The sequence below is a fragment of the Panthera tigris genome, chromosome X (genome assembly GCF_018350195.1).
Source record: "Panthera tigris isolate Pti1 chromosome X, P.tigris_Pti1_mat1.1, whole genome shotgun sequence".
Classification (NCBI taxonomy): domain Eukaryota; kingdom Metazoa; phylum Chordata; class Mammalia; order Carnivora; family Felidae; genus Panthera; species Panthera tigris.
This window is the reverse complement of record NC_056677.1, coordinates 1,933,451-1,948,931: the sequence shown is the minus strand read 5'-3', so window position 1 is coordinate 1,948,931 and position 15,481 is coordinate 1,933,451. Positions and strand designations below refer to the sequence as shown.

Below are 15,481 nucleotides of genomic sequence, written 5' to 3'. Positions count from 1 at the left end.
GATTAAAATACTATTAGGATATATATAATCCATTCAAATATTAGAAAACACTGTATTAGAATATTAGAAAATGGAATGTTTCTTTTTTTAATGGAATATCATCGATTTTTAATATATTTCTAATATAATATTAGGAGTAGAATAGAAAATAGTGCAGGTACGTATGCGTTTACACTAACGTATTTCTGTTTTACACATCTCCAGTTGGAGTGAGTCTGGGTTTTCTGGAGGGATTTCTTTTACTTTTCTTTTTTTTTTAATATTTATTTATTTATTTATTTATTTATTTTGCTTATTTAATTTTGAGAGACAGAGAGAGACAGAGCATGAACAGGGGAGGGGCAGAGAGAGAGGGGAGACATAGAATCGGAAGCAGGCTCCAGGCTCTGAGCTGTCAGCACAGAGCCCCACGCGGGGCTTGAACTCACAAACCGCGAGATCATGACCTGAGCCGAAGTCGGCCGCTGAAGCCACTGAGCCCCCCAGGCGCCCCTGGAGGGATTTCTTGACAGTGATGACTGTCTATGCCGCAAGCCTGGCTGATCCCTCCTGGGCATTCCTTGGTTCCTGCAGTTGTACGAGACTCCGCCCTCACCTGGACCCGTTCTGAATTTCCGCCTTGCCCCCTCCAGCTGCTCCCTGTGTTGGCCAGGGGACATTTCCCTGGCAGGAGCTGGAGTTGTCCCCCCCCACACACCAACCAGGGCACCATTGCTGGAGTTGGATGGGGAAAACAAAAACAAAAACGTATCCACATTCAGCTCTGCCGTTAGAAAAAAAAGGCCATCGCAAAACTCCTCAAAGACGCTTCAGGAACCCTAGGGTTCCCTGGGACCCCATATTGAGAATCGTGGCCAGCCGGCTTCACCGAGTGCCCCTCAGACTCTTTCTTACCCTACACTCGGCCCCTCACCCCCTCGCACAGCCCAGCTCGTTGTCTTTGCCCCTTTTTCTACAGGATGCACGTTTTACGTTTTCTACGCAAGTCCCAGGTCTTTGAGGAAAAGCAGCGAAAAGAATGAACGGGTCGCACCTGCCCTTTCTGTTTTCTCTGCAGAAAAGTTCTTTCTTCTTGACAAACTCTTCCCTCGAACCCACGTCCCTCAGGCTCGCCCCCCGTGTGGTTTTCTAAGAGGGTGATGGGGAACGTGACGTTGGCACGATGTGGTGCCTCTTTCTGGACGATCCATTCTACTGGAAGGTGTAGGTGGCTGGGTCGGATCTGGAAAAGGCATCATGCAGCGATGATCTTCTTTTTCCGCTTGTTAAACTCCTGCTGACATAGCTTCCCGGTGACGCGGTCCTGTAATGCCTGCTTCCTGAGAACACTTTGTTTCACGCCGTCCGTAACGGTCGTTAGGTACGTATGACACATTTTCTCCTGGTGTCGGACGAGCGCGTTTCCCCGATGAAATCATACGGCCCGGTGTCCTCAGATGGGCTTGCCACCCAAGAACGGACGACGACGACTCTCCCAACCCTGGTTACACAAAGCATCTGGCAGATGAGGGAAGGTTGACTCGGGAGCTGTTAACTTGATAGGCGTAGTCGGATGGTGAGGACCGGCTGAGAATCTGCGTGCGTGTAGACCTTTCCTCCCGAGCCTGGTCTGGCCGGGTTCTCAGTACGAGGCAGCTCGTAACTCTGGAAGCAACGGTGGTCGGAAGAGTTGGGAGTCACCAAACCCTAATCACCGGCCGCTCCGAGACACGGCGCTTGTCTGCACGACGCTGAGTCTCTGTTTATGGATCTGGAACGTCACTTCAGAAAAAAAAACGCGATTTCATGCCTGCATCACCCACGGCCACACGTTCACCTTTATGCAGCGTTTTCCACGTCTCCGTCTTCTCACCTGCCTCCTCTCCCTCAACGTGCCCATTAATTTCCTTTCTTTGTACGTTCTGTTCTGTTCTTTGTTTTTTCCATTTTCCACTTCTCTGTAACATACGTGCAGGGGTAATGGGTCTATTCTGTGTATCAGTAGCTGGCAAGACAGATGGCTAAAACCATGGTGGCTTCGGATAGGAATTTATCGTTTTTCCGTTCTGGAGACCCGAAGGTTGAGATCCAGGCATGGGCAGGGCTGCTGAGATCCAGCAGGCTCCAGGGGACGGTCCTTCCTGCCTCTTCCAGCTTCTGGAGCTCCAGGCGCCCCTGGGCTCGTGGCCGTGTCCCTCCCGTCTCTGCCTCCCCCTTCACGCGGCGTCTCCTCTGTGTCTGTGTGTCTCTTTTGTCTCTTACAAGGACATCTGCCATTGGATTCAGGGCCATCCTCAACCAGGATCGGCTCATCTCAGATCCTTCACTTACCCACATTTTCAAAGAGTCTCCAAATAAGCTCCTATTCACAGATTGGCAGGGTAAGAAGGTGAAAAAAATTGAAAAAAATAAAAACAACTGTACTCTTTTGTTTTCTGTCATTTGTTTTTTTTTTTTTTTCAATTTTTTGGTTTTTTTTTAAATGTTTATTTTTGACCGAGAGAGAGAGAGAGAGAGAGACAGAGAAACCGTGAGTGAGGGAGGGAGAGAGAGAGGGAGACACAGAATCAGAATCAGGCTCCAGGCTCTGAGCTGTCAGCCCAGGGCCCGACGCGGGGCTCGAACCCACGAACCGCGAGATCATGACTTGAGCCAAAGTTGGACGCTCAGCCAACTGAGTCACCCAGGCACCTCTCTGTTGTTTTTTTTTAATGTCAGAAATTAATTTGGAGTATTGAAAGTTGCCATCTTCCATCAGGATACCATTTGCAAGTTGCGTTTTATAAGTTATTTTCACTGCTTGTTTCACTTAATTAGAAGTTCCACTTCTAAAGAATCCAGTTAACGGTTATACTTTTGAGTTGAGGGTCTTAGCCTTGGGAAGGAACTATGAGCCCATATGCAAAGTACAGCCTGTGCCTCGGGGCATGTAGGTAGGGATCTGGGATTTATTTCTTGATTAACTTCTGGATTTTCTTGGATTTTTTTTTCCTCCTTGTGGTTTTAACTATATTTCTTGTTTCAGGTTTTTTTTCTATTTCAAGATATTAGAGAAGATACATATGTTGCTTTCTCTTTTTATAAATTAAAGAAGGTTTTTTATGTTTATTTTTGACAGAGAGATAGAGTGTGAGCAGGGGAGGGGCAGAGAGAGAGGGAGACACAGAATCCGAACCAGGCTCCAGGCACAGAATCCGAACCAGGCTCCAGGCTCCGAGCTTTCAGCACAGAGCCCGACGTGGGGCTCGAACCCACGAACCATGAGCTCGTGACCTGAGCCGCAGTCAGACAGACGCTCAACCAACTGAGCCACCCAGGCACCCTGTGATGGGGTGACATTTTTAATGCCAGAGACCGACCCCCACAGTCGATCACGTGCTCTAATGGTCATTGCCTTGTCTACGCTGGCCATTCCTCTGCTGCATTCTTTTCCTCCTGGAACCAGCCGTGCTCCGTGTGTCCCAAGATTCTGGCGTCCCCAGCGTGCAAGGAAGGAGTCCATGTGCAACAAATTGTGCCCTGCATGTGTGTTGAGTGGAAATCGTTAGGAAGCAGGATTTTTTCCGTGCTTGCTCTCTGCTAAAAATAGATGTTTATTTTTCTTACAGGTTTCCTCCGTTTTTTGATGACAACCCATTTGGCATTTATCAAAAAATTCTCGCGGGCAAAATAGATTTCCCCAGACATTTGGATTTCAGTGTAAAGTAAGTAAACCGTTTTCCCTCCTCATGGTGGGGGTGGTGGGGGCGTGTTGATTTAGAAAGGACATCAGATTTCCCAGACACGGCATCTGCCCAGCAGGATAGCATCTTGCATTGTGAATGTGTCGTGACAGAACTCTTTGGGTCATTCTTTTTTCCCCTGGAAGGGAAAACGTTGTCATTATTTTCGTATAATGATCCTTCCCCTTTTCACGACTCTTGGCCGGATTTTATGCCTTTTGAAAGAAATGACATTTACAAGTAGCCAGTGAAGGCATTTGTTAATTGCATTTACTAAGAGAGCCCTTCGGGTATTTGACGAGAAGGGTCCCCCCTCCCTGTCCGCCCCCCCCCCCCCCGCCTCCTCCTTTAGCTAGTTTTACGGTTGGCAGAAACATGCCTGGCTTTAGCAACGTTTCTTTTTTTCTCCTGCTTCAATTATTTTCCTTCCTAAATTCTTTCTTTCACGCTGAAATTTAGACTGATGAACATCTGCTGCAAGAACTTTTCTGTGGGTTCAGTGTTAGTAACTTTGGGAATGCATTTCATGAAATCTGTGGCCGGGGGGTGCGGAAAACTAAGTTTTTAAAAACACAAGAATGATTTCTTTTTAAATTTATTTTTCACGTTTATTTATTTTTGAGAGACAGAGACAGACAGAGCGTGAGCAGGGGAGGGGCAGAGAGAGGGAGAGACACGGAATCCGAAGGAGGTTCCAGGCTCCGAGCTGTCAGCACAGAGCCCGACATGGGGCTCGAACCCATGAACCGTGAGATCGTGACCTGAGCCAAAGTCGGACGCTCAATCAACTGAGCCTCCCAGGCGCCCCTCCAGGCAGGCTTTAAAAGACTAGCAAGAAGAGGAGGTTCCATTTAAAAATAACCATCCAGAAGGGGGACACCCTGTGCCGTGAATACTAAGACACTGAGATGCCAAGACAGATACAGCACGCAAAAAGGTTTCTTTTCTCTCGAAAGAAATGAAAAATATTGTATAGAATTTCCGTCCCATGGTCCAACCAGGGACCCTGGGACCCTGGACCATTACATAGATCACCACGGGTCTTGGGATCTCAGCCTTCCCAGCTGGTCATGGAGCCCGGGGCGCGGTGTGAGTCTGGCTATGTGCTCCTGAGCCCGGGACATAAGGCACATCAGGAAAGCTTAGTCACTGAAAGCTGCATCATGCAGTTTTTGAATCTGGGCTGTGGGTCTTTCGATTGGCCTGGGGGGTTTCGATATCTATTTTTTTGCATGTTATATTAAAAGGCTCATTTTCTGCACGATTTTTTTAATGTTTTTAATGTTTTCTTTATTTTTTTTCATAATTTAAATCCAAGCTAGTTAACATAGCGTAATAGTGATTTCAGGAATAGAATTTAGCGATTCATCACTTAACGACACTCAGTGCTCGCCCCAGTAAGTGTCCTCCTTAAGGCCCATCATCCATTTAGCCCATCCCCCACCTACCTCCCCTCCAGCAGCCCTCAGTTTGTTCTCTGTATTTAAGAGTCTCTTATGGTTTGCCTCCCTCTCTCTTTTTATCTTAATTTTCCTTCCCTTCCCCATGTTCATCTGTTGAGTTTCTCAAATTCCACATGTAAGTGAAATCTTATGATACTTGTCTTTCTCTAATTTTGCTTAGCATAATTCCCTCCAGTTCCATCCACGTGGTGGCAAATGGCAAGATTTCATTCTTTTTGATTGCCGAGTAATACTCCAGAGTGTGTGTGTGTGTGTGTGTGTGTGTGTGTGTGTGTATACACCACATCTTTTTTTTTTAATTTTTTTAATGTTTATTTATTTTTGAGAGAGACAGAGACAGAATGCGAGTGGGTTGGGGCAGAGAGAAAGGGAGGTACCGAATCCGAAGCAGGCTTCAGGGTCCGAGCTGTCAGCACAGAGCCCGACATGGGGCTCGAACTCACGAGCGGTGAGATCACGACCTGAGCCGAAGTCGGACGCTCAACCGACTGAGCCACCCAGGCGCCCCCCACATCTTCTTTATCCATTCATCCATCGATGGACATTTGGGCTCTTTCCATACTCTGGCTATTGTCGATAGTGCTGCTATAAACACTGGGGGCATGTGTCCCTTCAAAACGGCACGCCTGTATCCCTTAGATAAATGCCTAGTAGTGCAATTGCTGGGTCGTAGGGTCGTTCTATTTTTAGTTTTTTGAGGAACCTCCATTCTGCTTTCCAGAGCGGCCGCACCAGTTTGCATTCTCACCAGCAGCCTGCACAATGATTTCATCCACGTTTCCTCAGCCCTGTGATCTCTGTGTAGCCCACCCAGCTTTGCGTACGTTACTTAGAAACTGATAATCGGTTAAGAAACAAGGGCTAGAAAAGGTTGAGGCCAGAGGGAAATTGATCCTCTCTCCAAATGCCGACCGTGTGGCTGTGGCCATCCTGTGCTTGCCCGGTTCCATATCAAGATGTGTATACTTTCTGTCTCTTTCCCCCCAATAGGGACCTCATTAAGAAACTGCTGGTCGTTGACAGAACGAGACGGCTCGGAAACATGAAGGTCAGTGTTTGTTTCCGTACGTATCACCACACTCTTTGCCCCTGTCACTTCTCACCACACATCCCTATGTATGGAAACAAAGGCACGGTATTGGTGTTTGATGATTGGACAGATTTCAAATCTGGGTGTCTGGGTGTGCCCCGTCCGACTGGGTCTACACCCCATCCCATTTCTCTCCCAACGAGGAAATGACTCAACCGTGATCTCGCAGCTCTCGGTATTTTGCTGGTTTGTTTCTGCTTTTCGAATAGTGTTACTGACCTACAAGTCACATACTGTATGACCAACCGATTGAAAGTGGACAGTCCGGTAGCTTTTAATACTTCTACAGCGTTATGCAGCCGTCACCACAGTCAATGTTAAAGAAATTTCCTTCATCTCATACCCTTCTGCTGTCGTTACGCTGTCCTTCTGTCCCTCTTGCCCTGAGTAACCACTAATCTACTTTTGTCTCTGTGGATTCCCCCATTCTGGGCTTTCCTGTAAATGAATCACACCATCAGTGACCTTTTGTGTCTGGCTTCTCTCCCTGAGCATCATGTTCTCAGGGCCCATCCGAGGGGTAGCAGGTGCTTTATTCCATTTTATGACTGAGTCATACTATCCTGATCATGGATGGACCCCGTTGTGTTTCCCTATTTGCCTGTTGATGGACATTTGGGTTGTTTGCACCTTTGGGCTGTTGTGAATGGCGAGATAAACATGGGTTTGCACATTTGCGTGCGAATTAATCATTTGAGGTGGACATCGTGTATGATTTCCACACGCTTTTCATGTGGAGGGCAATATATTTAAGGGATTGTTGCATAAAGGGTATGGTATCTTCTATGCATGTTGTGGTTGTGTTATGGGATCTCCGAGCCTAAGAGAGTCCGTGAACATCTTCTTAGCTATTTCTAGTTCTGGACGTCCATGGAGGAGCTTAAACTTGGGCCAGTGCATTGGCCTTGTCTGCTCTAATCTTGGAGGACACAGACCCGTGTGTGAGGCTTGGTCTCCAGCGAGCTCTCGGGACGCTCTGTGTATGTGGGTGTATTTGTGTCACTGTGCCTGCTGCAACAAAGGACCAGAAGTTTGAGATCCCGGCGGGGCAGGACCACTCAGATCCGGGCAGAGCAGGGCTGGGCGCCCTCCTGAGGCTCCAAGGAAGGGTCCTTCCTGCCTCATCCAGCTTCTGGGGCTCCAGGCGTCCCTGGGCTTCTGGCCACGCCCCTCCCATCTCTGCCTCCACTTGGCTTTTCCTCTGTGTCCGTGTCTCTCCTCTTCTGTCTCTTATAAGGACACCTGTCACTGGATTTAGGGCCACCCTGATGACCTCGTCTTAACTTGTTTACATCTGCAAAGACCCTATTTCCACACACTTACACTGACAGGTACCAGGGCTAGGACTTCGATGTATCCCTTTTGTGTAGGGCACAATTCAACCCATAACAGTGGTCTCATTTGTCCTTCACATCATTCACGGACACTGGCTCCTATGTCCCCGTCTCCAAGGAGTGTCTTCGATGTTAATTTATGGGATGTTACTGGTGCAGGGAACACAGCCACGAAACAGATTAGTTCTCCGTTCGATCTTCCTGCCGTTTTATGACAAGTCGTATGAAAATTGCCTGATGGATTCACAGCTAAGCTCCAAGACCATGCCTTGCTAGAATTGCTTGCCATGTGATTCCTTTACGTTGCCCGATTAGAAATGGTGTGATGGGCTTGTGAGGGGTGTTATCCATGAGAGGCTAGCGCCTAGGACTCTAACTTGAACAACCACGAACCCGGCCACTGCACGTGGTAGTCGGGTGCCACAGCCACGGAGTAGTAGTGAGGGGAACCCTCCAGGATCAGAAGCTCTCCCTACTGTTCCTCAACCTGATGTTTTAAAAATAAATGTTGCTTTTTCAGAAGAGTTTTAGATGTGGAGAAAAACTAAAAAGATAGTACAGAGAGCTCCCGAATACTCACACCCAGTTTCCCTCATTCCGAACATCCTACTCCAGCGCGGCATGTCTGACATGACTGGCTAAAGTCCAACTCTGTTCGATGTTGTTCAGTTTCCCCCAATGTCTCCTTTGTGTTCAGGAGTCACATCGGTGTCCCATACTGCATTTCGTCATCGTGTCTCCTTTGGTTTTTTTCTGTCTTTTTTTTTTTTTTTAATGTTTATTTATTTTTGAGAGAGAGAAACAGAGCGTTGGTGGGGGAGGGGCAGAGAGAGAGGGAGACACAGAATCCGAAATGGGCTCCAGGCTCCGAACTGTCAGCCCAGGGCCCAACGCGGGGCTCGAACCCACGAACCGTGAGATCGTGATGGGAGCTGAAGTCAGTTGCCCAACCGACTGAGCCACCCGGGCACCCCTCCTTTGGTTTTTCTTGACCGTGGCACCTTCTCAGGCTTTCTGTGTTTCTGAGGATCTTGAGAGTTTGAAGACTTACCAGTTATTTTGTAGAATTCAGCTCTATTGGGATTTGTCACATGTTCCTGTCAGGATTAGCCCAGGATTATGGGATTTGGGGAAGATTTCCCCCACCCAACTAAAGACCCCCAAACCCACAGAGACAAATTGGATTTTCTCTGTTCCTCTCAGTTCCTATAATTTCATGTCATCACTTTGGTCTGTCACATGCATTTTGGAGGCGGGGGGGAGGGCGGAATATTGCCTGTGTTTGTGTTTTCAAGGAGGCTCCTCCCATGTGAGGTGTAATTGACATAACATTGTGTTGGTTTCAGGCGTGCCTCATAAGGACATGATATTTGTGTTTGTTTCCTGTAAGGAGCAAAGATAATTCTTTCACGTGGACATCTCGCTAAAAACGTAGGGGCGGCGTGTTGTGTGTCCCAGAAAGTCTTCGGGACCTGCTTCTGTGTGTTGACTTCCAATCAAACACAGCTCTGGTGACGGTTAAAATGTACGATGAGTTTGTCACTCGTGTCCCTGGTGCGCCGCATCCAAATAGAGGTAGAGGAGGCTGGCCTGCTGCGCTTCTCTAGGTGCCTTGGCCCCTGGGGAGGTGAGCCGGCCCGCCTGGAGCAGTTTGGGTTTGCAGAGAAGGAGGCACAGAGCTAGGCCATGGGTGCTCCGGGCTTTCATCTGAGCCCCTCCGTCCAGGAGTGCGGTCTGGACGTGTCCTCGCAGCAGCCTCTTCTTACGAGTGGACAACTGCCGCGGTAATGCCACGAACACGCAGCCAGGAGCAGGGTCCTTGGCCACGACTTCAAGGACGACGCAGATGCCCCATCGGTAGAACGTGACGGGAGGAGCTCAGTGACCACGCCAGGCCTCCTGGGATGTTCCGACCTAGGGAATCTGGAAAAAGCACACACAGACATCCAAGCTAGGACTTACGGTCTGGGTGGGGTTTCGCCACGTGGACACTGGCTGGAAGAGGCTACAGAGAGTGCCTCATCAAAATGAAAATATGTTCCCGAGTAGCAAGCGGTCTAGCGCAGGTTGCTTGTAGATGGACGCGTGTGCTTTCGCCAGGCTGCCCGTCTCTCCATTCTGCGCGGTGTCGTTGTCCTTGTCAGGGTGTATCCCTGCCTTCCGGGGTGGTGGTTGTAGCTTCCCGCTGCACGTGTGCCCATTGTAGGCTTTCTCCATCCACGCACTCATTTGTCTATGGAAAAGGACGTGTGTTCCCAGTGTAGAGCCCAAGGGCCTTAGCTTGGCGTTCACCGGCCTCCTGGTTCCTCCCCAGCTCAGCTTAGGGTGCACTGATCTTCATGGTGCGGCCTCGCGCCAGCCGTGGTGGGCTAATCACCCCTCCACACACCCTTCTCTGTGTTCACTGCCCACCTTGCTGGTTTTCTCCTGTTAATGCCCTTTATGTGCACTCTTTCTTCCTTGTGTTCTACCTGTCTCCCTGTCTGCCTATTTGTCTGTCATCCACCTATCCATCTATCCACCCTGTATATCTATCTATCTATCTATCAGTCTATTATCTGTCCATCCATCCATCCATCCATCCATCATCTATCAATCAGTCATCTATTTATCTATCCATCATCTATCCTTCCATCTGTCTATCCATCCATCCATCCGTCCATCCATGCGTCCATCCATCCATCATCTATCAATCAATAATCTATTGATGTATCATCCGTCTATCCATCCATCCATCCATCCATCCATCCATCATCTATTTATCCATTATCTGTGTATGCATCCATCATATCTATTACCACCTATCTATCCATCACCTGTCATCTATATCATCTATCCATCATCATATCTATCTATCTATCTATCTATCCATCCTATCTAACTACCTACCTCTTTACCTATCTCTATCTATATAGTATAACCCGTTACCACCCATAGTAAAGTTTCACTTACTTGAGAGTAAACTTCCAATCTTACTTGCCTTCTCTCCATATCACTCACAGTAACACTCAACAAGTATTTGCTGTTTGACTTAGAAGGGAAGGGAGAGTATTTTTTTCCCAATAGGGAAAGAGGAATGGTTGTCAAAATAATACGATTAGGAAAAAAGTGGAAACAATTCACATCACCATGTCTTTCCTTTTGTAGATACAGTAATTGAGAGCTTTGCTGTTTGAGGATGAAAAATTGAAAAGGTTAAAAATATGAGCTCTATACTGTAAAACATTTCACAAACGAAATGTTACACTCAGATCCACTGGCTTCTTCCCATGTCACAGAATTCGTGTATTTCTCTCTCCGCAGTTTCCAACATTTAATCGATTAAAAAAGTTGCTCCGAGGATCATAAAAAGGGAGAATAAAGGGAGGGTCGAAGCCCGGACACTTGGGAGGGGGTTTCAGAGGCCATGCTGCCGTCGGTGTCTGCAACGTGGCCATCGGATCACACTTGAGAAACACACAGGCGTTAGCACACCATTTCTAGTCCACAAACACACTAAGGCTCTAATTGGAAGGTACTGCTGAGTGGGTGGCTGTTCAAGATCTCTGAAGTTGGACATCGTGGGTTTGAGTCCTAGTCATGTGACTTAATAGCTTCCCAATACCGAGCCAATTACATCCTTCAGTGAACCTTGGTTCCTATGTTTGTATGATGAGGATACTAAATACCAAAGAAAATCATCAAGATGAACACAGTTGACAGATTCAGAAATGACTCTGTGTCTCTCTCTTTATTTCGGGAGCCTGAGCTGGCATCACACGTTCATGTGTGGTCCAGAGGTTTCTGCTATGAAGGAAAGTGAACAAAACACAAAGGGCTTCATTGACGGGTGTCCCCCTCATAGCGTATGGTCCAGGGACAGTTACTCAAAACAGCAAACTTTGTGTGTGCGTGCATGTGTGTGCCCGCACGCGCTAACCTAAGTACAGTAGACCTTCTCTGGAATATTTTCTTTCCTGTCTTGTCAAAATTCTGTCTGCTGATGGTGCCTGTTTCTTCTGAAGAACGGAGCGGAGGACGTGAAAAGACACCGGTGGTTCCGAACTGTGGATTGGGAGGCGGTCCCACAAAGGAAACTGAAGGTACAACATACGTAAGCGGGTGGGTCTCAGCTTGGCGTCTTTTACTTGTCGTCAACAAGGGCCACAGAGTGACCCTGTGACTCGTTTGTTTATGGCTGACACCTTGTTTAATTTGTATAACAGAGCAGAGCATCTCAAATCGTTAATCCAACAACATCCCAGTTCGGTGTTAAGTCTTAGCGATAAAGAGACACCTGGAGGTAATGGGTTGAGACCCCTGGCAGTAGATTAGATGAGGAATATTCTCTAGATCATTCTTTGAACTGAATATATATATTTATGTGCATATATAAAAATATATATAATTATAAATAATTAAATAAAATGAAAATAAGTAATAATAATAAATAAAGTTAAGTAATTACTTATGTTTTTAATGTTTGTTTATTTCCGAGAGAGAGGGAGAGAGCAAGACAGGGAAGGGCAGAGAGGGAGGGGGGCAGACAACCTGAAGGAGGCTCTGAGCCGACAGCAGAAAACCTGATGCAGCCCTTGAACTCATGAACTGTGAGATCAGGAACTGTGACTTCAATGCCTTGAACTCATGAACTGTGCAGCCCATGAACTCATGAACCGAAGTCAGATGCTTAACTGACTGAACCACTCAAGCGCCCCTAAACTGAATGTAGTTTTGAAAAACATTTTTTAAGTTTATTTATTTATTTTTGAGGGAGAGACAGAGAGAGTGACTGGGGAAGGGGCAGAGAGCAAGGGAGAGAGAGAGTCCCAAGGAGGCTCTACGCTGTCAGCATGGAGCCTGATGTGGGGTTCGAACCCACAAACTGCGAGATCATGACCTGAGCCGAAACCAAGAGTCGGACGCTTTACCCACTGAACCACCCAGGAGCCTCCCTAAACTGAATGTACTTTTGACACGACTCCTTAACAGTGACATTCTCAACCTTATACTTCTTGGACTCGATGGAGAGACCTAAAAAATGCTAATGCTTGGCCCCCCAACCCAAAAGCTAACATTCAGCCCAGACCACCAATGTCTCAATGAGCTGCTTTTAACTTTTAAGTATTTTATTGTCTTAACTGACTTATTTTTTCCAATTCAATAAGTAACATATTTTCGTTGTTCAAAAACCAAATAGAGGGGCGCCTGGGTGGCTCAGTCAGTTAGGTGTTCCGACTTTGCTCAGGTCATGATCTCGTGGTTCGCGATTTTGAGCCCTACGTCAGGCTCTGTGCTGACAGCTCGGAGCCTGGAACCTGCTTCCGATTCTGTGTCTCCTTCTCTCTCTGCCCCTCTCCCACTCATGTTGTCTCTGTCTCAAAAATAAACACTAAAAAAAAAAAAAAAAGAAAAACCCCAGACCAAATAGATATTAGAAGGTACGCATTGCCATAGCTGAGTGTTAGTCTCTTACTCTATTTCCTCCTGAGCCCCTTCCTTATTTTTTTAAATACTTTTCATGCTTATTTAGGTATTTTGATAGAGACAGAGACAAAAAGAGAGCTCACATGCGCGCACATGGGGGAGGGGCAGAGGGAGAGAGACAGAAAATCCCAAGCAGGCTCCCGCCCTGCGTGGGGCTTGAACCCACGAACCATGAGATCGTGACTTCAGCTGAAATCAAGAGTCAGCCACTTAACCTACTGAGCCACCCAGGCACCCCTGCCCCTTGCTTATTTTTATAAATCAAGTTTTATTAGTGTACGGCCACATCCCTTCATTCACATTTTGTCTGAGGCTGCCTGACCCTGGAGTGCCAGAGCTGAGCAGTCACAACAGAAATTCTACAGCGGGCAAAACCAAAAATATTTACTCAGTGGCCCTCTACGGGAAACCTTGGCCGACCTCTTATCCAATGCCGATCACCTCATTTTACCAACGCAGGACTGAGGCTTGACATCTTTCTGGGATTTTCCCAAACTCTGGCCACTGGACCAGCTACCTCAGAATCCCTGAGACCGCGGCTGGCCTGGGAATCTGCATTTAACAAGCGATCTGGGTGGTTCTCCCTCTAGACTTTAAGAAGCAACTGCTGGGTAGCGTGTTTCCTCTCTTCGTGCCTCAAACTGGCACGGTTTCAGATTCGAAACTTCCCATGTTCGTAAGCAAAGGAAAGACGGCTTGGGTTCTCTGTGCTTTTTATTCTTGTTTTTCAATTCCTCTCCATTTTTACGTAAAGCCGTAGACGCTGCGATGCATGTCCCTTCCCGGTGCGCGGTGTTCCTTCCTAACCGTGCCTTTGTGTCTTGCCCGGGCCCCACAGCCACCCATCGTGCCCAAGCTGTGTGGCGAGGGCGATACCTCCAACTTCGAAGCCTATCCCGACAATGACTGGAACGCGGCCCCTCCCGTCTCGCCGAAGGATTTGGAAGTCTTCAAGAATTTCTGAGGACGCGAATCCACACGTGGAAGGTATATCTTCTTCTCCGTAATTGCACTCCAGTGAGGTTGACACGTCCTCTCATCAAGGGGATGTTGCGTCGACCAAGACGGGGGCTTCCCTCATCCAGTGGGACACGAGCGGGGGAGCAGAACTTGACCTGGTCCTTCCAAGCATCAGCTTGTTTAAGAAGCACTCCCCCACCCCCGGCCCCCCGGGGCATGTTACTCAAGGTTACTCAAGGTGTCACTCAAGGTGGCCCAGAGACAGTATTGCGTCCCACACCCTCCTCCCCAGACAGACCTGAGGGACACAATCCGTACATCTGAGTAAGAGCCCTGCAAGGTGTGTGTGTGCCCGAATATAGAGACGCATGTCTCCTTTCGTAAAACTCCCTGCGTTCTCGACTTTTCTGGAAGCCCTGAGCTCCACACCACCTTCCCCGTAACACTTATCACGTATTTCCAAAAAGGTATTTTTTTTTTAGGTCCCTTTTCACCAAAAAGTGATCATACCAGCTTACACCCCTCGTATGAAATTGGCTAAGCTCAGTGTGACATTTAGAAGGATGGGTTTTGAGTCTGTCATGTCTTGGAACCTGCGAAGGTCTCTGATTCTGTGTCTGTGGAATGTCTGAGTTTATGGCTTTGCTTCTCATGTCCAGGCATGAAAAATGATGTGAAGGAAGAGAGGCGACATATTGCCAGTGATATGCCTATGTGGTGACTTTGATTTTCGTATTTTTTTTTAAAGTTTATTTATTCTGAGACAGAGAGAGAGACAGAGAGAGAGAGAACATAAGCAGAGGCAGAGAGGCAGAGAGCAGGAGAATCCCAGGTAGGGTGCGAGCTGCCAGTGTAGAGCCCGACGTGGGGCTTGATCCCTGAGATCGTGACCTGAGCCGAAATCAAGTCGGACACTTGGCTGACTGAGCCATTCGGGCGCCCCAACGTTTTAATCTGTCTCCGTCATTTTGCACACGGGGCGGAACAGAGATCCGGCATTTTCCGTGCTCAGTCATCAGGGGTGAGTCTCCGTGTAGGAAGGTATTTCTTCGGGAAACGAAATGGTCTGCCACGGATGAGAGGCAGGCTCAGGGTGAATACTGCCCTCCAGAGCTGACTGATAACTGTATGTCTTAACTGTTCATCTTTGCGAGTGCCTTCTCCATGTTTTTTAGCCCAAGGAAGATGATGTTAGGACAGCTGGAAGGGAGATAGCTCACACTTGAGCTTTTATTTGACCTCAGAATAAAATGTGTTCTGTCTAACTGGAAGGTTCTATGGTGAAGCCCATTGAGACAGGATCGAGATTTGCTTGTGAAATCCATGCGATCTATATTCATGACACCATCCTATCACATTTGAGACCCACCTTTAAAAGAATGCTTAGTTTGGGGGCGCCCGGGGGGCTCAGTCGGTTCAGCGTCTGACTTTAGCTCAGGTCATGATCTCACCGCTTGTGGGTTCAAG

General features: G+C 47.7%; 1 protein-coding gene across 2 annotated transcripts in view; it reads left to right on the top strand.

Annotated features, from left to right (window-relative positions):
- Positions 1 to 15,481, top strand: part of PRKX (protein kinase X-linked) — a 67,294-nt gene that overhangs the window by 50,985 nt on the left and 828 nt on the right. For both annotated transcript variants that reach the window (XM_042973871.1, XM_042973872.1), the window contains exons 5-8: positions 3,588 to 3,683; positions 6,155 to 6,212; positions 11,593 to 11,670; positions 13,893 to 14,041. In XM_042973871.1, the coding sequence (XP_042829805.1) occupies positions 3,588 to 3,683; positions 6,155 to 6,212; positions 11,593 to 11,670; positions 13,893 to 14,018 (358 nt within the window). In that variant the 3' untranslated portion in view covers positions 14,019 to 14,041. The remainder of the gene's footprint in view (positions 1 to 3,587; positions 3,684 to 6,154; positions 6,213 to 11,592; positions 11,671 to 13,892; positions 14,042 to 15,481) is intronic.